Source organism: Rana temporaria, chromosome 1 (genome assembly GCF_905171775.1).
Source record: "Rana temporaria chromosome 1, aRanTem1.1, whole genome shotgun sequence".
Classification (NCBI taxonomy): Eukaryota; Metazoa; Chordata; class Amphibia; order Anura; family Ranidae; genus Rana; species Rana temporaria.
In genome coordinates, this window is record NC_053489.1 from 406,259,450 (window position 1) to 406,287,115 (window position 27,666).

At 41.7% G+C, this 27,666-nt stretch overlaps 1 protein-coding gene across 1 annotated transcript in view; it reads right to left on the reverse strand.

Moving 5' to 3' along the window:
- Positions 1 to 10,052: 10,052 nt before the first annotated feature.
- Positions 10,053 to 27,666, reverse strand: part of ATP5F1D (ATP synthase F1 subunit delta) — a 28,140-nt gene continuing 10,526 nt past the window's right edge. The window contains exons 2-5 of the mRNA XM_040323856.1: positions 23,317 to 23,470; positions 19,766 to 19,854; positions 15,264 to 15,392; positions 10,053 to 10,120 (exon numbers count right to left, since the gene is read on the reverse strand). Of these exons, the coding sequence (XP_040179790.1) occupies positions 15,270 to 15,392; positions 19,766 to 19,854; positions 23,317 to 23,470 (366 nt within the window). The 3' untranslated portion in view covers positions 10,053 to 10,120; positions 15,264 to 15,269. The remainder of the gene's footprint in view (positions 10,121 to 15,263; positions 15,393 to 19,765; positions 19,855 to 23,316; positions 23,471 to 27,666) is intronic.

Genomic DNA, 27,666 nt, shown 5'->3' on the forward strand with positions numbered 1-27,666 from the left:
GTGGGGGAGATGTGGGGGGAGGGATGTGGTGGACATTACAGTGGGGGAGATGTGGGGGACATTACAGTGGGGGAGATGTGGTGGACATTACAGTGGGGGAGATGTGGAGGACATTACAGTGGGGGAGATGTGGTGGACATTACATTGAGGGAGATGTGGGGGGAGGGATGTGGTGGATATTACAGTGGGGAAGATCTGGTGGACATTACAGTGGGGGTGGGGGAGATGTGGTGGATATTACAGTGGGGGACATTTGGTGGACATTACAGTGGGGGAGATGTGGTGAACATTACAGTGGGGGAGATGTGGTGGATATTACAGTGGGGGAGATGTGGGGGACATTACAGTGGGGGAGATGTGGGGGGAGGGATGTGGTGGACATTACAGTGGGGGACATTACAGTGGGGGAGATGTGGTGGACATTACAGTGGGGAAAATTTGTGGAGGACATTACAGTGGGGGAGATGTGGAGGACATTACAGTGGGGGAGATGTGGTGGACATTACATTGAGGGAGATGTGGGGGGAGGGATGTGGTGGATATTACAGTGGGGAAGATCTGGTGGACATTACAGTGGGGGTGGGGGAGATGTGGTGGATATTACAGTGGGGGAGATGTGGTGGATATTACAGTGGGGGAGATGTGGGGGACATTTGGTGGACATTACAGTGGGGGAGATGTGGTGAACATTACAGTGGGGGAGATGTGGTGGATATTACAGTGGGGGAGATGTGGGGGACATTACAGTGGGGGAGATGTGGGGGGAGGGATGTGGTGGACATTACAGTGGGGGACATTACAGTGGGGGAGATGTGGTGGACATTACAGTGGGGAAAATTTGTGGAGGACATTACAGTGGGGGAGATGTGGAGGACATTACAGTGGGGGAGATGTGGTGGACATTACATTGAGGGAGATGTGGGGGGAGGGATGTGGTGGATATTACAGTGGGGGTGGGGGAGATGTGGTGGATATTACAGTGGGGGAGATGTGGATATTACAGTGGGGACTATATATTGTGGTGATCCAAAAAATGATCCGATCCGTGACTCTGATCCGAAACGTGAGTTTTTTTAACCGTTGCACCCCTAGTCAGCGCTAACACCCATTGGCTGCCAGCGCTGATCAGTCATTAAATATTATTGTTGTCTACTCTAGAGGGCTATATGTTAAAAGTGAAATATCTTGTTCCTCACTCTCTGAGGAATAAGGTATCTGGACATAGTTATAACTTTTGGTTTTTGTGCATGTGAGAGAAACATGTAGATTGTCCGGCTGTCATTCTTGGCTTTCATACCAACTCACATCCCTGGAACAAGCATGCTGTAAGGGAGCTAAATGCCTGACATGTATAATAATTTCCAGGACAGTGGATTGGAAATAACTTTAGGTAAAAGATCAGCAAAACAACCAGGGAGATGGCATTTTCAGGTAAGGATTGAGAATAGCAGCCTACATGCTTTTCTCAGACTCTTTTTATAAAAATAAAATACAATGACTATATGAACAGTTATACAGGTGGTCATGCAAGACAGCATCCTGTGTCAGAAGTCGTTTTCTTTTTTTAAGGCATTGCGTGTAACTGCCTACCAGCCCGCTGATATTAAGACATGCAGCTGCTCAGGAGTGTACACACTCCGTGGTGCTGTGCTTGCCGCAAAAATGTAACAGCATGACACATTTAGCAGGTGTTACTGCCACAGAAAACGCCCTATGTAAGTCTATAGGGCCATGTCACAACTGTCCTGCAACTGTAAATCAGGTGGTGAGGAAGCAACATATCACCTTCTCATCTGTCAAATGCCCTCTGAGTAGTGATTCAACACATTGCTTTTCAGAAGGCACTTCAAATGTGAATGAGCCCTCAGCCTGTGTATACAGTAAAGCATGTTTATTCTATTCACTGTGGAACCTAAGGGGTTAATCCTCTGCATTGTGTAAAAAAGACGGTTTGATCCTGTCTCCTTACCTTCTTCCAGTGTCAGCAAATCATTTCCAGGAAGTACAAAGGGTAGGGGACAAGCTGTACATGCTCAGTTTGGTGTGTATTGCTAGAGAGGTCTTTTCTTGGGAGTGCACGTGATCAGTGCAGGGCCAATCAGCACTGTCCAGAGGGTCAGGGGTCCTGCATCCTCATAGGACAGCTAGAGCAGTATGAAAACTCCTCCTACAAGCTTTAACCAGACACTGATAGAAGTCACAAGACTGCTATATACTGCTGATGAGAAAAGATGTTTAGCAGTTTATATGTACTAAAACTATTGCATTTCCAACTGGCTGCTGCTTAGGCTGTAATATACTGTAAAAGCTTTTGCTACGTACAGTATGTGCTACGGTTTTCGGGGCAGCAGTACAATAGACTTTTCCACTACTCTGGGATAAAGTCAGTTGTATCTCCACCACTTAGGAGAGTATTGTATTTTTGTAGCGAGTACAGGGCTTCCTGTAAATGGCCAAGATAAAAAGGGGGGGGGGGGAGACATCACAATCTCTAACTTGGCCAATCAAAGGAAACCTTGCATTCGTTGAAAAATGACGAGGCTTCTCACAAATGGTGGGAGATGCAAAATAACCAACTATCTATAATAAGATTGATTGTGGGATCTATCACACTGTTGCTGAAACACAGCCTTGCTTACTGTTAATTGCACAAGCTAGTACAGTGTATTACAGCCCAAGCAGAAGCTAGTCTGTTTTGGCATGAAAATAATTAATTTGGTCCAAGCTGGACAAATTAAAGTAATGAAATGGCAAAGGAAATCTGGAATAAATATTTAAATAAAATAGGTTCATTGACATGCAATCTGGAACATCCGATTCTAATATAATTGATTTAAATTACTGATAATTGTCAAGGCGTACCTACTTTTTCCATGCACGTTCATTAATTTATGTCAAATGTATTTGTCTTTTGTTCATGGATATCACCTTTATCCATTTTGTGAGTGAAGATCAATTTTTTTTTTCCCCATGTTCAAACGTGTTAAAAAAAAAAAATCATGTAGGCTATTAATCTACATTAATGTCTGACTTATGCCTAGCCAAGCTCTTTTAATTCCTTCTTCAACCATTCATGGTAAAACCGGGTGGCCAGTCGGCTTATAATAAAAGATAAACATTTGACCTTAAAGCGGAGCTCTACTCTAAAGTGGAACTTCCGCTCACCGGATTCCCCCCCCCCCCTCCGGAGCCACAATTGGCATTTTTTGGGGGAGAGGGGGGACAGGATACCCGTCTTTGACAGGTATCCTTTACCACTTCCGGGAGTCCGGCAGTGACGTCACCACTGGGCTCCCTCCTCCTCCCCTGGCTGCTGGGCTAATAGGAGAGAGGAGCAGGGCCTCGCACATGCGCAGGAGGGTTCCCAGCGTGAAGCCAAAAGGCTACACTGCCAGGTTCCCTTGTCCACAATGGCGGCGGCAGTGTAGCCTTTCGGCATCAAGCCGGGAACCCTACTGCCGACATCGCTGGACTCCAGGACAGGTAAGTGTCCATTTATTAAAAGTCAGCAGCTGCAGTATGTGTAGCTGCTGGCTTTTAATTATTATTATTTTTTTCCTGGACCTCCTCTTTAGGTTTTTTGGGATGGGCATTAAAAGATTCAATTGTGTGTATGTATATATGCAATCATTTTTTTTCCCCCAATCTGAAAAAGGATTGAGGCAGAGCTCCACAGTTCCTTGCAAATGATATGCACAAAATAATTTCAAATTGTACAAAGCAATTTTGTTAGCAGATTTATGTACCAGGGAGTCAGACTCTACAACTATAAGTCAAAAGCATACCCCACTTTTAATGGGGTTTATTTACTAAAGCTGTAAAGCTCAAAATCAGGCACTTCTGCATAGAAACCAATGAGCTTCTAACCCCAGCTTGTTCAATTAAGCTTTGGTAATAAAACCTGGAAACTCATTGGTTTCTATGCAGAAGTGAGCCCGATTTTGCGCTTTACAGCGATGGTAAATAAACCCCATTGTGTACTTAAAAGTGGGGTATGCCTGTATATTCTATTCTTTCTGGGGAAAATGGCTTACTTTGAGTTGCCCTCTGTATTCACACTGACTTGTTCAGTACAGAAAAGCAAATGATAGAGGGAGGAAAAAGCTCATGTACAAAAAAACTGAAGGCTGGTCATGGGTGGTCATCAACAGGCAGATCAGTTCATTGCAGTTTTAATAATTCTCAATAAGCCTCTTCCCAAAAATCATAAAAATATACTAGGAAATGTATCAGTTCGTTCAACATTGTCTGTAGTGTGTGCATCTGTATCACTGTAGGACCATTAAACTGTAAACACCTTCATGAGATTTAAATGGTGTATGTACTATGGAAATCATTAGTGCTATACTGAAAACAGCTGACAGAAAAGAGGAAACTTATCACCATATTCACAATCATCATGTAGAAAATGTTGGGCTAATATTTGAATGTTTTTATTATTTTAGAATAATAAATCAATGTGTAGTGCCAAATTTTATGGGCAATAATAAAGCTGGGTATATCTGTATCGAAAATACATAAAAAAACAAAACATTTAGACAGGTTGGTTGTACTGAAGTACAACCATCCTGCCCATAGAAGGATCGATTCTTGGCTGGTCCCTGCTGAACCAGCCAAGATTCAGTCCATCTATGGCTGACTTTACACATCTAGACCAGTCAGATCTGCCCACCAACGTAGATAGACAATTTGATTACTGTTTGGCGGTCTGTATTGCATTTACCAAAGTTTGTAAAACGCATTGTGCCTTGATTTCTGTTTGATACACATGGCAACAATAAACAAAACTGCCATTGATCCCTTAAAAGTACTAATAAACATAATACTGCCATTAACAGTTGCATACTCCAAGTTAAGAGTAACAGGCAGTAGCACAATCCAGTGATTTTTTTATTTTATTTTCTGTGGATGCCCCTTGAGCCAGTCTAATGTTGTGAAGTACGTCGATTGGGCAGATTCGAAAGCCTGTGCCAACTGCCATTATTCCCCATCAGGCAAACCAAGGGCCAGGTTTTCTTTTTCTCCCTCCATAGTGAATACTGCAAGCTTCTCTGTGTCAAAACAGTCCATGTGTGCTTATTGACTTTTTGGACTTTCACTGAGGTCACCAGTGTGTGTGCTATATTAGCACAGTGATTGCATATGGTCAAATCGAGATATTAATTGTTTAGACATTAGAGTGTATCACATACACATTTCCCACATATACCATTTGGGATCACGTTTTCAACACCCCATTAGAGGTATTTTTTACTAGCGCCCTCTTCCCCCATTAGAATACTGCAAGCTTGGCAGTGTCCTGCTCTTCCATTCTTTTGGCGTTAATGCAGTTGGATCATGCCTGAAGGTCAAACTGCTCCTCTATGTCCATAGGTGACTTTAGAGCGAGTGGTTTTACCTTCTACAAAACAGTGGCTAAATGAACCAAAATAAAGAATGGTGTATTGTGTTTATCTTCAGCTGCCCACAGGTATGAGATGACGCTCATAGGCTCCAACTCCAAATGATCATTCTTTAGAACCGGGGTCTCCAAACTTTCTAAACAAAGGGCCAGTTTACTGTCCTTCGGACTTTAGGGTGACCAGTGGAAATAGAACATGCCCCAGCGTCAATGGGAGTAAAAAAAAAAAAAAAAAAAAAAAAAATGACATAGTGACTGTAGTCAGTAAGCGGAATAGTGCCCCTTCATTGTTATTAGTGGGAGGAATAGTGCCTAATTGTTTATATCAGTGGGAGGAACAGTGCCCCATCATAGGTGTCAGTGGGAGGAAGCATTCCCCATTGCTGGTGTCAGTAAGAGGAATAGTGCCCAGAGGGCCGGTTAAAGGCAAGCAACAGGCTGCAGTTTGGAGACCACTGCTTTAGAACAATTTGTGATCTAAACATACACACTTGCATTAACCTCATCTTGGAAGAGCAACAGGCCAGGAAAACATTCTTGCCAAACAGACCTCCCCTATATTTATTGATGACAGGCTACAAATAAAAAAATAATAGTTTCTTTGAATAATCAATCATTAGGATGACAATCAGCCAATGTCTATGAACACTTTAACTGTCTTCTGCATTTCACAGTATATTGAAAACAAATTCCCATCTTGGCAGGAGGCAGTCTTATTAAGGCATCATCAGCAGATTCTGTCACCTGCCCAGGTGTGGGTTGTAATGACACACAGGATGTGCACATTCCATATAATGACACAGAAGGCAGGAACAAATTCCTAAAATCTGGAACTCCCACAGATAAAGGGTGCATCTACATTAACGTGTGTCATGTGTGTAATTATACAGTATCATCTTGGTCATTTTCCTGTACATGTGCCTGGCTAATCCAAAAGGCACCGTATGTGCTTGCCTAGTCTGAGGAATCATTGCTGTGGAATGGATTTGCTGTATAAACGTTGGGTGTTGTAGATTTAGCATTAGAGTATTTACACAGGGCAGTTAATACAGGCCACACAGACGCCTGAATGCAGAGACCATTAATGTAAATGGTTAACACTGTGCGTCAGACTCCCCTTTACGCTGTACAGCCTTGTAAGAAAGCTATCTAGCTGTGACGTGGAGGGGTGGGGACTGCTGAGAGGTATGGGCTGGAAGGGAGGGAGGATGATCATAAAAAGGGAAAAATGCAGGGAGGGGGGAGAGGCTTCCAAGAAAAAGCAGAACAGCCTGTAAAGGAGCTAGGACAAAAGGAGGAGAGGAGGGTGTAGTAGGAGTTAACCTGTTCACTACAGATTTGTCTGTTTGCATATACCTTGCGAGCCGCCTGTGGATGAAAGGACCAACAACCTTTTTTTTTTACCAGGAGATATAAATTAAAGTCTCCCATCTAATAGGAAAGGCTATTTGCAGCCAAAAAAATATTGTCGACATGTGAAAAGGGGAGAGAAAAAAGTAGCCTTAGACAGGAGACAGATATACAACTGTTGCTATTTTCTTTAGCAGATAGAAAAAAGAAGAACAGAGGAGCTAAAAGGGTGTGCCAAAAAGTCTTTGTGAAATTTTAGACGCTCTGAAGCAATACGGAATGAGTTAACACAAGTTGGGTTTGTCACGGTCATGGCCTGGCTGAGTCACACATGACGTGTACAGGAGGAGTTGGTGACAGAACCTGATATGACCTCAGAGTGACACATGGCATTAGGGCGAGTCTCACCTGTTCCCAAACTTGAGAAACTGCAGAAAGGCATTAAAAACATTACTGACAAAGCACATTAGGCTTGCCAACACATAGATCGCTTGTCTAGCTGAGCATCACCACAGTTATTTTTTCCGGTAAGTTGCATATCAAGCAAGGACCAGGAACATAGAGATTGTGGTCAATGAGTGGAGAAACAAAAGCGGAGAATGAGTACAGACCAATTTCCTAAAAGAACCGGACCATAGGAGAGTAATATTAAACTCTTGACATTTTTAATTTGATTACAATTTATGTAATCCTAGGAGAGGGAAAAAAAAGACCCTTTGACATTCTGAAAAAATAACCTGTACATGTCCTGCGTTTCCCCCCCCCCCCCCAGGGTAAATAAAATACTAGAGTTGTGCATGAAGCAGAGCGGTGTTTGATCCCCTTTTGGTTTGACCCTAGACATACACCTATAAAACTTTATGACCACTGATGAGGTAATCAGTTAAAATTGGTGGCCGTAAAAAAAAAAAAAAGTGCTTTGCAGTTTGATGCGTATGGGGCTGTGTAGCCGCAGACTAAGGCTGCATTCACACCTTGGCGTACAAAATCGCGGCGTTTTGTCCCGCGATTTGCGGCGACAAATTGCGGTGTTTTGTACCGCGATTTGCGGCGACAAAACGCCGCAATTCTGAATGCAGCCTGGATCCTGGAGGGATGATTTAACATGCACCTCTATGAAGATGGTTTACATCTCCTATGCCGAACGCCGCCTCAAAAAAAGGTCCGGGACTTGTTTTCAGGCGGCAGGCATTCGGCATGGAGATCTAAATAGAGGTGCATGTTAAATCATCCCTCCAGCGTCTCGGGGCTGCAGCAGCGTCGCACTACAGGCCTAGGTGTGAACGGGGGCTAAATCAGTGTGCCCATGCTGACCTGTGTCCACAGCTAAAAGCACCAGAACCAGACCACAAAGCAATGGAAGAAAGCAAGCTGTCAGAGGCAGTGTGATGCTTCAGGCAAAGTTTTGCTGGGAACCTTGTGTCCTGCCATTTATGTGGATATTACTTTGACACATACCACCTACCAAAACCCATCGTTGGTGACAAAGTACAGCCCTTCATGGAACTATATCCCCCAGAAGGCAGTGGCCTCTTTCAGCAGGGTAATGGGATCTGCCACACTGCAAAAATTATGCAAGAATAGTTTGAGAAACACAAGTTGAGATGTTGATTGGCCTTCAAATCTCAATTTATCAAGCATCTCTGTTGTGTACAACTTATGGAGTTCCCACTTCACAACTTACAGGAATTAAAACAGCCCTGGCTTATCAAGGCATGGAAGTCATATCTCTAAAGGTATGCTGTGGTGTCTGGCACAAGGGTGGCAGTAGCAGATCCTTTAACAGAAAAAGGGGGACCTACTCAAGATTAGGTGGGTGGTCATAAAGTTATGGCTGAGTGGTCTATATAAAGAACACAGGAGTCGATGACAAGTAACTTAAGGGAAAAAGTTCACAGGCTGCACCATTTCCTGGATAACAGGGCGATCCCTTATCACTCCACCCAAAACAGAATCAGCAGGGGGTTTATTTGGTAGAGTTCCCTTTAACACCACTCCTGAATAAAGTACACAAAGCTAATGCCACTAGGTTAAATAATAGTATAAAAAGAAAGTATGCCCCATATGCCTAAAAATAGAACACGAGAGGGGGCACACCGACCTAGTGCTTTACCATAACTCAATTTTATCAAGTGAAAAAGTAACAAGTGAATACTCAAACATGCATAGGCATAACAAAAAAAAAAGCGAATGCAACCCCCTCCAGATGCACAATAATCCGCTGATGGCATGGGAAGACCTGAGCGTAAAGGCTATTCCTTTTCCACGTTTTGGAGGGCCAAGCCCTCTTCAGAGCCAAACCTTGGCTGTTACTTATTAACTTAATAAAACAGAGTTCTGCTAATAGTAATGCACCCTCTCTTAGGTTTTATAGTTTGCCGAAGGATACTCATAGTTCTTAGAGGGCAGAAAAAGACAGTTGTGCAAGATTAGCCAAGGACAATCCTTTTTTCCTTAAAAAGGTGAAGCACAGCCGAAGCTTGTTTGGCTGTATATCTCCTGTGGATCACAGGAGTGCAGTTTATACCGTGACCCATTTTCAGCAGACAGTGGGCTGACATCACAGAGCCAATTCTGCCGCGGGCAAGACTGCCACAAAGTTGGGGATCCACCCACATGCCTGAACCAGCACTCCAGTGAGCATGTGGATCAGTGGGAAAATTGCTCTCTGCTCATGGAGCTCTGAGTGCAGAGCAATAAGCTGACTTTGAGGCTGCATTCACACCTGAGCGTAGCGTTTTGCCACGATAGAGTTTTTTACTGCGATTTTGGACAGGTCTAGGGTCACCAATGTTAAAAAACAGAAAAACGCCCAAATACGCTTAATTCGAGCGACAAAAAAGGGTCCAAAACTTGTTTGAGCTTCAGGCGTTCGACGTCAGGCGTTTTGGAGTGGAGATGTGAACCATCTCCATTGAGAATAATGTATTTTTTACCCCTCTAGCGTTTTGGAGCTTCATGCTTCAGGCGACAAAACACTCAGGTGTGAATGCAGCCCGATTGCTTGGTTCTCAGTCTTGGAGCCGGCAGGGGACCGAAGCTACATCCATCTAGGCAATTATGATTTTTAAAAAACAAGCCCAACTTCTTTAAGCACAACAGGAGGTTAATGTCTTTTAAAATATATACAAGGTATTTCTATCACTTGGAGAATTAAAAAAAAAAAAAATTTATATTTATTTATATATATATATATATATATATATATCTCTATCTCATCACACAGTATGAAAAATAGAAAAACTATTTAGATGAAAAAATTTAAATTGCATAATGACACTCATAATAATGACTCAAGAACTCAACAATTTTTTTTTATTGTTTGGGGGGACGGCATATGGAAGCAGTGCTGTAGAAGATATACAATTCCTGAAAGAGAAAATTAAAATGAATCACAAATCATTTAAAAATATTGTCTTCAGTACAGTTGCAGCTACTGACAGAAATGAGTGAGTGAATTACTTATATATAGCGTTACAAATGCGAACTGAATCGCCTCAAGGCGATTGGCATCCATTTTCCTTCAGTTTAACCCTCAGAATAGATGGGTCTTTAGTTTTTTTTCTGAAGGCCAGGTGATCAATTTCCATTCGGATATTAGTTGGTAAAGCGTTTTTATCGTAAGTAAAATTGGGGTATTACTGCCACCTTGTGGTATAGCTCTATATGAGCAACCTAGTTAAAAGGATGCATTGTACTTAAATTAGATGCCATCAGCTGTGATCACAAAAACTGTGTTATCCTGTATATAATTCTCATTGACCCCAACAATGCTGTTTAATGAAAAAAAAAAACAAGGCAGAGTTTCTTTCCCCCTTACTACTCTACACGAAAAAAAAAAAATCTAATGTTGAAGTTTGCATTTGATCTACTTTTCATATACTACCAGCATATGTGCAGAACTTAAGATTGTAACTGTATTGAGACTTCCACACGTGCTAGAAAAGCCTGCTCTGTATACGATTCCTCATAGGCAGGATGCATATGGGGCAAGAATATGTATTTAATGTGACACATAAAAAGACAGAAGGGGGCACATGCACAGAATGTAAAAGCATTTGTCTCTGTATAAAGGATGCCTGTGAGGGGATGTGGTATGAGCAAAGAGCAGGGATGCCAGATGTAAGGTGGGTGAGTGATGTGTCAGAAGTGGGTGGAAATGCACAGAAAGACTGCCAGAGGTTAAAGCATGTTGTAGAGGAAGTACATTTAGAGGGAACTGTTGGAAGGTTGAAAGATTATGAAGAGAAGAAAAACAAAAACAAAAAACACACTAAAAAATTATAATATATATATATATATATATATATATATATATATATATATATATATATATATATATATATATATATATATATATATATATATATATATATATATATATATATATATATATATATATATATATATATATATATATATATATATATATATATATATATATATATATATATAGACACAAAACTAACCAGCATTGTGGGAGTCCAGAACATTTGTTCTACTCTAACATAACAGGTTATCATCAAGTTGCATGCGTAGTAAGCCACAGAAAACAGCACAGCTCGTGTAAGCAGTATGTGAAATAAAAGCAACCTTGTAACTATAGCAAATTTTTTAAGTCAAGGGTTTAAAAACTATAGTTACCATTCCTGCTTCTGCAGACATCCACAGGGAAACAGCCACCTCAGAGTTTCAATCTTCTTGATCCTCCACAGCTTAATGGTTCCTCAATGTCACTAGAGGACACAGTAATGATATGGCAGTCAGCAGGAGGAACCAGTGAGCTGCAGGGGACCCAGAACTGTTTATTTGCGGACTTCTGTAGTGGAGTTCAGTAGTGTGGGCAGCATAAAGCAAGAATTTACACAGTCCTTTTACAGATATTCATTGGTTTCAAAAGTGAACTGTAGCTACAAGGTCACTTTAAAAAAGAAATTTGAGAAATATGGAGGCCACCATTTCTGACCTGCCGATTTAGACATACGAATAGATTTCTATTGTTTGGCCTGCAGACTGAGTAAAAAATCCAACAGATTCCTCCATCCAAACATGGAAGTGTGAGCTCCTGCTGCAGCCATTTTTTTTTCTTACAGCACTGGCTTTCAGAATGCCTGAACAGTGCCCTATATCTGATTGGAAGCAGGTACTGTTCAGTGGATAAATTTCATCCTGGCTTCGATTTTGTTGTCAAAAACCCTATCCATGCAAGGAGCAGAGCAAAGACAGACCGCACTCTCTTGCTACAGGTGATCGGATGTAAACAGTCTGTCCGTTTACACCCGACTACCATCCAATTCGTTAGACAGATGGCGAACGAGTTTGATGGATTGGATGATTGTAATTGTAAACAGGCACATATCTGTATACATCCGCCGTTCCATAGAGAATGGAGGGTCCAATTCAGTCCATCTTTGTGAAAGGGGCCAAAGAATGTTGGGTGGATGGCAACAGGGTCACCCACTGATTGAATTTAGCCAGTTGATTAGGAACCAGCTGAAATTTGCTCAGAGCAAGGCAGCATAAGCCCAGGTTCAAACTGATCCGATTTGCGATGCGCTCCAGAACACATGGAATTGCATGACAAGTAAAATAACATACAGCAGGTAAAATAAGTATTGAACACGTTACAATTTTTCTAGGTAATTATATTTCTAAAATGTGCCATTGACCTAGAATTTTCACCACGTGGTCCGTAACAACCCATGCAATCCATACACACAAAGAAACCAAAGCAAATAGGTTCAGAATTTATGGAGAAACTATTCACGTGCATTGCTTAGGTGCGATTTTGGCTCATTCTTCCACAGTCAAATCTTGAACATTCTGTGGGCCTCTTCTATGAACTCTGATCCTTGGTTCTTTCCATAGATTTTCTATTGGATTCACATCAGGTGATTGGCTGAGCCATTCTAGCAGCTTTATTTTATTTGAAACCAGTTGAGAGTTTCAGGATGGATGTTCAGAGGCATTTAACCACTTGCCGTCGCCGCACCGTCATATTACGTCCACAAGGTGGCTCTCCTAGGCGAGACCACGTAAATGGACGTCCTGCCTTTTAGCCGCCACTAGGGGCGCACGTGCGCCGCCGGAGGCGCGCGCCCCCCCGCTCGCCCCCGACTCCCGTGCGTGTGCCCGGCGGGCGCGATCGCCGCCGGGCACACGCGATCGCTCGGTACAGAGCGGGGAACGGGAGCTGTGTGTGTAAACACACAGCTCTCGTTCCTGTCAGCAGGGGAAATGCTGATTTTCTGTTCATACAATGTATGAACAGAAGATCAGTGTTTCCCCTAGTGAGGCCACCCCCCCCCCCACAGTAAGAACACACCCAGGCATACTTAACCCCTTCCCCGCCCCCTAGTGTTAACCCCTTCACTGCCAGTGGCATTTTTATAGTAATCTAATGCATTTTTATAGCACTGATCGCTATAAAAATGCCAATGGTCCCAAAAATGTGTCAAAAATGTCCGAAGTGTCCGCCATAATGTCGCAATACCGAAAAAAAAAAAAATCGCTGATCGCCGCCATTACTAGTAAAAAAAATATTAATAAAAATGCCATAAAAATACCCCCTATTTTGTAAACGCTATAACTTTTGCGCAAACCAATCAATAAACGCTTATTGCGATTTTTTTTTACGAAAAATATGTAGAAGAATACGTATCGGCCTAAACTGAGGAAAAAAAATGTTTTTTTATATATTTTTGGGGGATATTTATTACAGCAAAAAGTAAAAAATATTAATTTTTTTCAAAATTGTCGTTCTATTTTTGTTTATAGCGCAAAAAATAAAAAACGCAGAGGTGATCAAATACCACCAAAAGAAAGCTCTATTTGTGGGAAAAAAAGGACGCCAATTTTGTTTGGGAGCCACGTCGCACGACCGCGCAATTGTCTGTTAAAGCGACGCAGTCCCGAATCGCAAAAAGTACTCTGGTCTTTGGGCAGCAATATGGTCCGGGGGGTAAGTGGTTAAAATGCCAAACGCCTGTAACAGCTTATAAACGTGGTAACTCGTGTTTTGCGGCGCTTCATTTACAGGCGTTTTTGACCATTTGAAAAAATAAAAACTGCTTCTAAAAACGCAAACACTGCTAAACGCAGCACGTAAACGTGGCAAATTGGATGTTTTTAATCGTTGATTACCATCTTTCAAGTTAAATCGTTCAGGAGAGGTTGTAAAGAACGTCCCGAGTACATTAAGCCTTACATGCTTTTTCTTCAGCAATGGAGTCTTGCGTGGTGAGCGTGCATACAGGCCATAGCGGCTGAGTGCATTGCTTATTGGTTTCTTTGAAACAATTGTACCTGCTAATTCCAAACAATTGTACCTGCCAACTCCAGGTCTTTCTGAAGATCTCCACAAGTGGTCCTTGGCTCTTGGACAACTCTTCTGACAGGAGTGAAAATTATTATCAGAAGGAGCACCGGTCATGGCCAGTTTAATGGCAAAATGATGTTCTTTCCACTTCCAGATTATGGCCCTAACAGTGCTCACGGGAACATTCAGAAGTTTAGACATACTTCTTTAAACCAATGCCATCAGTATGTTGCAAAGGTCTTTGCTTTTACCCATCATGAGATTTTTTTTTTGTGTGACACCTTGGTAATGAGACACCTTTTTATAGGCCATCAGTTGAGACTGAGCAAGCCGATATTAATTTGCACTGACAAGGGGCAGGATTGCCTTCTAATGACTGATAGATTTCAGCTGGTGTCTTGGCTTCCCATGCTTTTTGCACCTCCCTTTCTTCATGTGTTCAATACTTTTTCCCTGTGCAATTCCATTTTCTTACACATAACTTAATACGTTCTGAACACATTTGTTTTTGTGTCTTTGTATGTACGGATTGCATACGTTGTTATCGAGATGTGGTGAAACTTTAATGTCAATAGCACCTTTAGAAATACATTAACCTAGAAAAATAATGACATGTTCAATACTTATTTTACCCGCTGAATATGCAGTGTGAATCGATGAGATTTTAAAAAAGGATCTTGTTCCAGTTTAGACCGGTGTAATTTTTAGCTCTATAGACTAATGGTAACACGCTTTTCTGTACTAAAGTAGCATAATTCCGATAGAGATAATAGCAGTATCCAAATCGCATCAAACACATTAGAATCGCATCTGAACTGCATCAACTCACACTGCTGCTGTTCCTTCAAATCGCACTGCAAAATGGATTCAACTTGCAGTACATCAGTGTGAACCCAGGTCAAATCACAGTCCCAGAACAAGCATGGAGATCTAAAATTGGAATATCACTCTGACGTCTCTCCAATATACTTGTTCTGGGTCAGTGATTCCAAGTAGCAAAGCCAGAGACAGACAGCAAACTCGAATTGTCAAGATCAGGTCGGCAAACAGAGCTTCCATATTTCTTAATGACAGGAATTTCCAGATAAATCTATGAAGGAGGTTAGTTCTATGTACTGGTTTCAGTTAAGGAAGTTTTATTAAATCATGCACGCTAAATGCAGAAAGTGGGGGCATAATGACATGGATACATACCAGATTTTATTCCAGAGCTTTAACAATGGCTTCACATGCCTCAACATTAACCAGAGCTTCTGCTTTTGCGACTTCATCTCCCGCACTCTGCAACACTGCCTGTGCCTTTTCCAGGTTTGACCTTGCAGTCTGTCAAGAAAAGTTAAAGAGAAGCAACAGTTTTTATGTCTCCAAGTAGCTATATTTTTATTTATTTTTTACACTGTCCTTTTAACCACATCCCACCCGGCCACTGCATATACACGGACGGGTGGGTGCTTCCTCCTGAGTGGACGTTCAGGAAGGAGGGGGATCACACGCGTGTGATCCTGATGCGCTTGTGTCACCCGGACACGGCGCATCTCCAATCGGCAGGAGGGCTCTGTGATTGGCCCTCCTGATCACATGTCTGATGTGTCTTATCACAGCCGTCATGCAATGTAAATACAGTGACGGTTTCTAGAGGATCAGCTCTCACACAGAAGTTGACAGTGAGGAGAGGGGGAGCAGATCGCTGCAGCCGGCCAGTGATCAGCGAGTATGAGCCGTTTTTTTTTTTACAGTGTAAACACACAAAGTCCCCACACAGTAAAAACACCTGTCCCCCACATATGCAACAGTAAACATGTCCCAATGATAATCTGTGCACATCTGTACATGATCTCAGTACATCTGTCAGTAATCACAAACCAATTATTATACACTTAAAGTGGTTGTAAACCCATTACAACAACTTTAACCCACAGGTAAGCCTAGATCAAGGCTTACCTGTAGGTGCAAGAAATATCTCAAATCTAAAAGGTTTAGGAGATATTTGCAAAAAATAGCGGCACCGATGTCTACGGCGCATGCGCCGTAGACATGGGGTGTGGCGGCACCCACGCACATGCGCGGGAGTGACGTCATCACTGCTCCGGCCAGTCACAGTGCCGGAGCGGCAATACCCGGAAGTCACCCCAGGTATCATGGCGTCTGAGGAGGAGGTAAATGAGGGCCACTGCCGGGGCTTCGATCTCAGGCAAGTAATTCATAATGAGCTAGTATGCTATGCATACTAGCTCATTTGCCTTTGTCTTGCAGGTTGTCTACTTATTTTATTTTTTGGACGAGAGGGTTTACTTCTTTTTTGACAGGATTTTTTTCTACCAAAGACATGCAGCAGAATACATTTTGGCTTAAATTCATGTCAAAATTTGATTATTGGATTTCTTTTAAAATAGAAAGAAGAAAATGTTTTTTCCCAAATTTTTGCTTATTTTTTCTCGCTTATATCACAAAAAAAAATAAATAAAAAAAAACAGTCGTGAATAAATACCACCAAAAGAAAGCTCCATTTGTTCGAACAAAATGATAAAAATTTCATTTGGATACACGTTGCATAACCGCGCAATTGTCATTGAAAATGCGAGAGCGCTGAAAGCTGAAAATTGGCCTGGAAAGGAAGGGGGTGAAGTTGCCCTGTATTGAAGTAAATTTTTAATTTACTATCACTTTCATTGGCGTCACAAGGAACGTCAGAGCAGGGCTGGCTCTGACAGGTCAGTCTCGGCACAGTGAGTGTAGACAGACCTGTTATCCGCCTGCTCAGCGGATCGATCCCTCACTGAGCAAGCAGACAAGCCTGTGTGAAAGGGCCCTTAAGGTGTACGTTTATGAACCACTATTTCAGCAGGTTTATGAAATTGTGATACGGACTGGAAAATATGTTTTCAACTTCTCACTGCAGCTCAGTAAGAGGACGACAGCTTAATATTTGTATTAATGTCTTCATATAAATAAAAACACATTTGTAAATAGCCCCTTTAACACAGGACTTTTCTTAACTTTAATTGTATTTTCTAACTCTTATTTTGTCATCTTTTATACTTTACTTTTCATTCAGGAGAATTTGAGCCCCTTATCTTGCAAGATCATAGGCTCAAGTCTCACTTCTACTATGCATCGCAGTCATTCATTGGGTTGATTTACTAAAACTGGAGAGAGCAAAATCTGGTGCAGCTGGTGGCAGCCAATCGGCTTCTAACTTCAGCTTGTTCAATTAAGCTTGGACCAAATAAATAAACCCTGGAAGTCGATTGGTTTCTACGCAGAGCTACACCAGATTTTGCACACCCCAGTTTTAGTTAATCCCCCCCCCCCCCAGTGAATGACTGGCTTTTTAACCACTTTTTTCCCCCCAAAGGCTTTTTAACCACTATCTGACCATATATACTCGCGGGAGCTTGCCCAGCGGACACCCACGATCGCTGTGAAGAGAGGCAGAGCGGGGATCTGCCAATGTAAACAAGACGGAGACTTGTGATCCGGAACAGCGATCTCTCTACTCCCGGTCAGTCTGTCCCCCTGACAGTTAGAAACACCACCCTAGGGAACACTTAACCCCTTGCTGTCATTTATACAGTGATCAGTACATGTTTATATTACTGATCACTGTATTGGTGTCACTGGTCACCAAAAAGTGTTACTTCGGGTCAGATTTGTCTGCCGCAATCCCACTAAAAATTGCTTATCCCTGCCATTACTGGTAAAAGTCCCCAAGTCTTTCCCCCATTTTGTAGGCACTATAACTTTTGCACAAATATACGGTTATTGAGATTTTTTTTAACCAAAAATATGCAGCAGAATACATATTATATTTTTTGGGGATATGTATTATAGCAGAAAGTAAAACTTTTTTTTAATCGTCACAAAAAATAGAAACCGCAGAGGTGATCAAATTCCACCAAAAGAAAGCTCCATTTGTGAAAAAAATAATAATTCAGTTGTCCGTTAAAGTGACGTAGTGCCGTATCTCAAAAAATGGCCTGGTCATTAAGGGGATAAATCTGTCCAGGCCTTAGATTGTTTAATAAACGTACACCTTAATGTGCAGGCAAGCTGTCAGTTTTGGCTGAAATGAGCCGCTGTGAGGGGGCGGTGTGATGTGCATTTCAGCAAATTATACAGTTCCCCTGTCAAATTTATTAGAAATGCACAACGCGACACTTTAGTCATATCTCCACAAAGCAGCACGTTGAGTTACAATGTTGTGCAGCAACATGCAGTACCTACCTTAGACTCCTTTCACACTGAGGCATTTTTTTATGCACTTTAGCGCTAAAAATAGAGCCTGAAAAATGCCTGATCTGCAGTCCCAGTGTGAAAGCCTGAGTGCTACACAAGAGCTTTTAACCTGAACAGAGGTGCCGAAGCACCGATCTAACAGCTGTAAAGCACTGCTAAAACTAGCTGCGCTTTACCGCTACCGCCCCAGTGTGAAAGGGTTTCAAGTGCTGTAATAAAATGCAGCATGTCTGCATTTAATTGCAACTCACTGCACCGAACATCTGGGTTGCATTGCAGTGTAAACCGTGCCCTAGCAGTGACTGGCATTCATCCACTGAGAAAAAACTCCAGTCACCACACTGTGTGTGAACAGGCCGTAATCGGAACTGAAGATGGAGATGCAAACCGATCAGCTTTCATCTTTTTTTTTTTCTTAGCCCATGTGAAAGGTCGCCAAATTCCTTGAAGTCGGTGGCACATATTCACTATGCCCTGTGGACAAATACTGCTTTGCCACACATTTCACAGAGCCTGCCTTCTGAACTACATAGGAGTTAAAGTTATAATAAAGGCTTGTTTTTTGTTACTTACCTGCTCTGTGCAAGGGTTTTGCATAAAGTGACCCTGATCCTCCTTTTCTGGGGTCCCCGGGCAGCACTCCTGGCCCCTCCGCATTCCATGGGGGCACTTGTGCAGGCACACTCCCGAGTCCTGCTGCTGTGTCCATTGACACAGACGGGACTTGACCCCACCCCTGGCTATTTTGTCACTGGATTTGATTGACAGCAGCTGGAGTCAATTGGTTCCTGCTGCTATCAATCTGACCTGAGACAGTGGCTGGAGCTGCTGAGGTTGTGCTTGTCGCTGGAACGAAAGGGGGGCTCTGTAAGGCAGCTGCAGCACAGAAGGTTTTTCACCTTAATGCAGGGATCCTCAAACTACGGCCCTCCAGCTGTTGCAGAACTACAAATCCCATGAGGCATTGCAAAACTCTGACATTCACAGACATGACTGGGCATGATGGGAATTGTAGTTCCTGAACACCTGGAGGGCCGTAGTTTGAAGACCCCTGCCTTAATGCATAGAATGTACCAAGGTGAAAAAACAAGAGACTTTAAAACTCCTTTAAAAAGAGAAGCATCAGGAGGCGGAGTCAGTACAGGATTCAATGCTTGCAGGCAGCAACGTACTTAGAAATCAAACAGCAGAGGAAAAGCTGCAAAACAGGCAGCGAATACAAAAGGTTGTAGAATAGCCAGCACTCATAAAAGATTTTTCAAGTAAGATTACATTGGATTGTCAAACTCCTATTTGTATTATTATAAAGTTGATGTTACAGAATGAGTGTATGCTGTGACAATAGAACTCCTTTAAATTATACAGAGTGGTCCTATTCCAAGGGCTGCAGAACCTGTCTCCCTGTCTGCCAGAGAAGTGTTTGATCATTTATCCATGTAATAGCACAGCTTTATACTTACATTTGGATCCAACATGTCCAGTTTTACTGCTTCCTCAGCCAGCAACTGTACAGTGGAATCGGCATTCACTGTCACAGACCCGCTGCTCACTAAGACAAAAGAAAAGAACAATGCAGTTATTATACTCCTATATGTATTCTGCTTCAACTCATCTATCATTTCATTGTGGCACTTTTAGCCATTAGTACTTTTTAGATCTGTCTAAATAAATGTAGTGTAATTAACAGTTTTTCTGCAGTAATTTGCCATAAAATATGATCTGCCCCACATCTAAGCCACAGCAATAGACAAACACAATGTGCTTAAGCTGATCACAATCCTAATATCTGGTGTCTTTACTAAACGCACCCATTAAACATTCAAAAGGATGGTGGAAAAAGGTGAACCCATAGACTAGTTACTTCAAAGGAGTCAGTAGTTTGCAAACTGGAGTCCAATTAATGAAATGATTTTGGAGGTGTGATTTAGAGCTACTTTGATTGATAAAAAGCACTCAAAAATGTTAACATTGCTGTTCATAAGAAGCCGATATATACCATGCTTCACAAAAAGGAGCTCTCAGAAGACATAGGATAGAGAGTAGCTAATCTGAATAGAGCTAGAAAAGGATACAAAGCAATCTTAAAGCAGGGTTCCATCCACAATTTTTTTTTTCAAAGTCAGCAGCTACAAACAGTGTAGCTGCTGACTTTTAATTAGGACACTTACCTGTCCTAGGCGCCCACTTCTTCCTAGAAGTGGATACCCAGCCAAGACAACTCCCAATGCACAACACAAAATACAAAGAAGAACCCACAAGTTAACAGCTAAAGACATCACTAAAACAAACATGACTAAAAAAAAAAAAAAACAACACATTGCAGAATACCTGAAGTTTGACAAACAGCAAATTGGCAAACTGCAAAGCTACTCGAAAAAATGTCTGTATTCTGATGAAACAAAAGTGGAATTGTTGGGGGAAGAATATTCAGCACTATGTATGATGCAAAAAAAGTCATAGGAGCAAGGGTGGCTGTCCATCAGCTGAAGCTTATGTGATGTATCAGGATGACCATAAGCAAAGTAAATCCACTACAGATTTTTTTTTAGAAAAATAAAACGCGTCTTTTGGAGTGGCCCAGTCAGAGCCCAGACCCCAACTTCATAGAGAAGCCGTTTAAGGGGTGTGAATACTTTTTCAAGGCACTGTAACTTCAGCTAGACCATTTACGCTTTGAGGTTTGCTTTCCTCTATTTTTATTTGGTCAGTAAAACTGGCCATACATGGATCAAAATTCGGCTGATTCAGGAGGGACCAAACAAATTCTAATCCATTTATGGGCAGGCTGATGTACCCAAGTCGATCGATCAACTTGGGCACAACCAGCATGTCAGATTTTTCTACATATAGTTGCCAGTGGCTATAGCTGCTAGCATTAACAATTGTATTCTGCTAGCCAGGAAAGCTCCCTGCGCACCCAGCTGGCAGAATAGAACATTGCAGCGAGAGGCATTCCCCCAGCAACACAGACTGTGTCCTTCCACCAAGTTCTGCACAGAAGAGACTCAAAAAAAGTACAAGGACTTTGTTTAAAGTTTATGATGATGCACTTCCTGTTCCTGGAGGAGGTGGTTCCTACCTTACATGCGCTGTCTGAGAAGACAATTTGGGAATACAATGTATGCCTTGTGTGGGACGTGATACCGTGACCACGCTTTGGAGGAACGACGTTCTGATGTCACCGCGTTGTGCGCCAGACCCGGAAGATACAGGCTGCTGAATCAAAAAGCCGGCCGGCTCGATTGTATTTTATATGCCTTATCTCACTTCTATATAAAAGTGTGCATTTTTATGTTGCCTATTAAATTTGAAAGGGTTTCACGCTATGCCAGTCCCTTTTTTTTTTATGTGGTGCATCCTGAATTGCTACGTTGTTTGAGACATCTTCTATGCAATATTGGACTACACTAAGGGATTTATACTACCAATAGAGACCCCAGGCTGGGATATCAACCATATGCGCATATTGATCTCCTATAATTAGAGATCACATCCATCTGGTAAGCGATTGTGTTATTGTTTGGTGGAGGTACTATCCTGTCAGCACCTTTTCCTGGACTATTGAATTAGTTGAACACTGGGGATATTACAGTTTATATGGACACTATGCATTAGTATTTTTTAATACATTCACATTTTTCCATCTTTGACGCTATTGTTAATGGTATTCCTAAGGATTTTTTTGGTTTGTTCACACGGACTGCTATTTATACACTTAATAATTCTCAGGTTTCTACCTAATTTAGGAATTAACCTCTTCTTGTTATCTTATTGAGGTCTCACAGACCCATTTACAGATATAATATTTTTTCACTCAGTCAGTGTTTTATCATTTTAATTGATATTTATCTAGCACTTCATTGTCACTAATGTCACATTTTAGCTTACAACAGCGCAGCTCTTCATTTGACTATCATTAGCGTTGTATAACATTTTCAGTTGTCGCTTTACTATTTATCAAATTAGTGCAGTACACCCCTCTTTTTCACCTAATACCTGAAACGGTGTTTAATTTTTGTCTCCCAGGCAGAGTCTCTAATGTAAAAAGAAGGGCAAAAGAACGCTCTCAAAAGGCCAAGTCTATTCAAAAGTAATTTTCCAGTTTTTGTAGTTAGACAAGCCAATTGACACTTTTGCGCTCTTTTCATGGGGTGCAGTTTCGGTATTGTTCATTTTACATGCCTTACCATTCATCACCTTACAAAGCGCTGCTGAAAAAAACGCAAGGAGAGTTTTTTTTTTTAAGGCACCAAATCCATAACTGCTAAAAAAACAGCAGACTGCCACTCCAGTGGTAAGACATAACTATTTTGACAGTACCACTGTAATCTATTACGACAAAAGGATGGTGTCACACACTTCCACTATGCAATTTTAGAAATAATTAACAAATGAGGCGGGGGGGGCTGAGCTGGAAAGCAAGCTATGATACCCTTTTTAATGGCCTTGTGCAAATGTTGTGTGTGTGTGTGTGTGTGTGTGTGTGTGTGTGTGTGTGTGTGTGTGTGTGTGTGTGTGTGTGTGTGTGTGTGTGTGTGTGTGTGTGTGTGTGTGTGTGTGTGTGTGTATATATATATATATATATATATATATATATATATATATATATATATATATATATATATATATATATATATATATATATATTTTTTTATTTTTTTTTATTTAAGCTGAAGCTTTTCAATGATATTGAAAAAAAAAAATTCTATAAAAAAAATAGATATGAAAATCTGGCAAACAAAATACAATATTAAAGCAGAACAGTTTTGCAAACCAGTACAATTCAAAGCATGCTGTGAATTTTAACAGTCACAGTTGCTTGTGCTCTGAAAGAACCGTCAAGCCATCAAAAAGCTGGTTTCATAATTGATCACAAGTGCAGCACCATGGCATCCACAGATCAAACAGAGGCCAAGATGGCAGCTTCCTTGGCTGTAAAGGATAGGAAGGTTTAGTTCCACTTTAAATACATACTTCATGAGGCAGTGCTTTGTATCTCAGAGACACTCACCAAAGTACTTGGTTGCAGATCCATCGTCACTAAACACTGTGACAAGTCCAGGTCTGAGAACTTGCAATGTTGGGACATGACTTGCTAGGATACCAAACATTCCCGTAGTTGTAGGAACATCCACTTGTTTCACGTTGGCTCCATTGTAAAAGACCTAAGCCAGGAAAGACTAGTTATAGCCACCGCCTTAGAAAAGTGTTTTATTTATTACTTTCATGCATTACAAAAAAAACAAAAACATTTAATTGTATTTTTTACAAACTCTTCAAGAAATCCCATTTTGAAAGTGGATATGTCCACTTAACCACTTGATCCCTGGAAGGTTTTACACCATTTATGACCAGGCCATTTTTTGCTATTCGGCACTGCACTAAATTTAACTGGCAATTGAACGGTCATGCAACACTGCACCCAACCAAGATTTATAACATTTTTTCCCCACAAAACACAGAGCTTCCCTTTGGTGGTATTTAATCACCACTGGGTTTTGTTTATTTTCTATTATATAAAACGGAGGGAAAAAAAAAACCAACACTTTCTGCTATAAAACATATCCAAAAATTTAAAAAAATTAAAATTACATTTTCTTTATAAATTTAGGGCAAAATGTATTCTGCTACTTGTCTGTGGCAAAAAAAAAAAAAATCATGTACGATGATTGTTTGTGTGAACGTTATAGCGTCTACAAACGATGGCATATATACTGTACCCGGAAGAGGCCAGTGACATACAGGTACGTTGATGTGCCTGCAGGAGCAGCCCGTCTGCAGTACAACGCAGGCAGGCAGTACTAAAGTGGTTCCCAAAAGGTACACACCAAGAAATGTGTGGGTGCAACTTCCAGATCTTTTACCTCCCACAAAGATGACTGTACATCCTACAATGACTCCTACAATGCTTTTATGTGCTTTGTTCTCTGGGATGGAGCCAGCTTTGTTGGGTCATTAACTATTAACCTGGGGGTTTATTTGCTGCCCCCCATCCCCAAACAAAAATGGGAGCACCAGCCGGCACCGTTACAATGTCTGACAAAAATGCACCCCTGTTTTGCTGCCTTTCACTTTATGATTTGCTACAAAGTTATTGCTGCAGTCTAATCACTGGGGAGAGAAGATGCTTCCTTCTGCCAATTGATATCAGCTTATTCTAAATAAAGTCACTCAGCTGGAGCTCAAGGACTTTCTTTTCTCATCTCGATGCTGTACTTTGTGACACATTTGGAACGTTGTTGTGGATTTTTTTTAGCACTAAAAATCCAACATGAGTTTTTTTTTTCTTGCCCTTCCCTTCCCCACCCTATCCAAACTAAAAAAAGGAAAAAATGTTTTTTTGACATACACTCTAGGGCCTCATGCACACTTGGTGTCAGAAATTCTGCTTTTAAGGGCATTTGACTTTTTCTACCTCAAAAATACCCCTTAGCTATGTCCATACACACATAGGAGCCTACAGGGTTTTGGGGGCCCCATCCCTAGCAAGTTCAGGCAAGGAAAGTTTCAGCAGAAAAAACACCAGACGCTCCTAAATGCTAGGCGTGTTTAGAGATTAATATTACGGCAAATGGAATGAATGCCCAAATGCTTGATGCGCCTAAACACATTTGCAAAACAGGGCCTTAGGTTTTTTTCCTTTATACCTCTTTCACATTGGTGCCTCCGTTAAGTGGAATCTGCTTGCTCAGCATGGAATCTCTCCGCTATGCAGAGCAGACACAGATACAGCCTTGCTCTCCTCTATGGGGCAATCGGATGAAAAAGGACTGCCTGTCTGTTTCGATGGATGGAAAAAAAGCACCACCATCTGTCTGTTTTTGGCAGACAGAATTAGATTGGATGGCGGCAGGAGTCAGAGGACATCCACCGCTTCATAGAGAACAATGCAGGGTCCGATCAGGTCCACCAGAAAAACTGACCTGTGAACAGGATTAGACTGCCCATGTGAAAAGGGCCTTAAAATGATTGTAAAGGCTCTTTTTTTTCTTCTAAAGGGGTAGTAAAGGTTTGTTTTTTATTTTTCAAACAGGTTCCTTTAAGCTAGTGCATTGTTGGTTCACTAACATTTTCCCTTCTAAATGTTTTTTTTCTTTGTCTGAATTTCTCACTTCCTGTTCCTCCTCAGTAAGCTTTCCACCATCATCCGAGTGGTGGAAAGTCATTTAGAACAGCTTACTGAGGAGGAACAGGAAGTGAGAAATTCAGACAAAGAAAAAAAACATTTAGAAGGGAAATGGAAGGAAAAGGTAAGTGAACCAACAATGCACTAGCTTAAAGGAACCTATTTAGAAAATAAAAAACGAACCTTTAGAGCCAGTTCACACTGGGGCGACCTGGGATCCGACTTCAAGTCGCCCCAAGTTGCACGGTCGAGAAAATGAATGGAAGTGAATGGGAGCTGTCTTATTGTACACTACTGATTGAAGTCGCTCGGACTTCAGAAAAGGTTCCTGTACTACTTCAATCTGACTTGTAGGCAACTTGTGGGAATGAAGTCTCGCGCCAATGTATAAGTGAAATAAATATAATGAATTAGTAAATTAAGCAATATATAAATAGCCGAGCTGCTCTCTGTGAAATTACATAAATGTAATTTTGTGGACAGTGAAGTGAAAATTTAGAGGCGCTAGCTGATAGTGTGTATACACTGAATAAATAATAAAAATTGTATGCATCAATATATAAATAAGTGGATATAACAATGACATGTGAATAAATAGTGACCATATATAGAAATTAAACCACAATGGTGGTTATAAGCAAATGGTGAAAGTCCACAATGCAAATAGAAATAGAAAATAATTGTGCCAAAAATAGAGTCCATATATATGATGAATCCTCAAAACTATAAATAGAAGATCTTCCACCTTCACCAAGATAAAGAAAGACCACCAAAAAAGTGCTCATAGATGGCACCTTACCGCAAATAATGGACCACTTTAATTAAAAAGAGGTCGATCAGGCAGATAAAGATAGTATTCCAGACCCAGATCTCTCAGTATCAACTATCTTGATAGAGCAATACTCCACGCCACATGTGATATCTCGGTGGAAACTCCTCCCCCACACTCGGTCGGCCGATCCGGTCGGTAGGTGGGCGGGGTCTGGCGGTAGCGGTGAGGTCGGTGGGCGGGGCTCAGGCGGACACTCAGCGGTGACCTACCCACACCTACCGACCGGATCGGCCGACCGAGTGTGGGGGAGGAGTTTCCACCGAGATATCACATGTGGCGTGGAGTATTGCTCTATCAAGATAGTTGATACTGAGAGATCTGGGTCTGGAATACTATCTTTATCTGCCTGATCGACCTCTTTTTAATTAAAGTGGTCCATTATTTGCGGTAAGGTGCCATCTATGAGCACTTTTTTGGTGGTCTTTCTTTATCTTGGTGAAGGTGGAAGATCTTCTATTTATGGTTTTGAGGATTCATCATATATATGGACTCTATTTTTGGCACAATTATTTTCTATTTCTATTTGCATTGTGGACTTTCACCATTTGCTTATAACCACCATTGTGGTTTAATTTCTATATATGGTCACTATTTATTCACATGTCATTGTTATATCCACTTATTTATATATTGATGCATACAATTTTTATTATTTATTCAGTGTATACACACTATCAGCTAGCGCCTCTAAATTTTCACTTCACTGTAGGCAACTTGTACCCATTGATTTCAATGGAAGTCGCCTCAGAAGTCGGATCACTGTCTTAACTGAAGCAACAATACAGGAAAAAAACATACATTTCTCAGGCAAACCCTTCCCTCCCACAGAGCTGATTGATTGACCACTGGAAAGCCTCCTGTCCTTGAAGTTGCCTTGTAAGTTGCCCGATTCATACTCAAGTCGTGTCCAAGTTGCCTCCCAAAGTCGTGCTAGAAGTCGTGTTGCCCCTGTGTGAATGGGCTCTTACAACCCCTTTAACCACTTCCCGACCGCCGCATGTATATGTACGTCCACAGAATGGCACGTACAGGCAAATGGACATACAGGTACGTCCTTGCCTTTCCGTGGGTCGGGGGTCCGATCGGGCCCCCCCCCCCCCCCCGCTACATGCGGCGGTCGGATTCCCGCGGGGAGCGATCCGGGACGACGGCGCGGCTATTCGTTTATAGCCGCTCCATCGCGATCGCTCCCCGGAGCTGAAGAACGGGGAGAGCCGTATGTAAACACGGCTTCCCCGTGCTTCACTGTGGTGGCTGCATCGATCGAGTGATCCTTTTTATAGGGAGACACGATCGATGACGTCAGTCCTACAGCCACACCCCCCTACAGTTGTAAACACACACTAGGTGAACCCTAACTCCTACAGCGCCCCCTGTGGTTAACTCCCAAACTGCAACTGTCA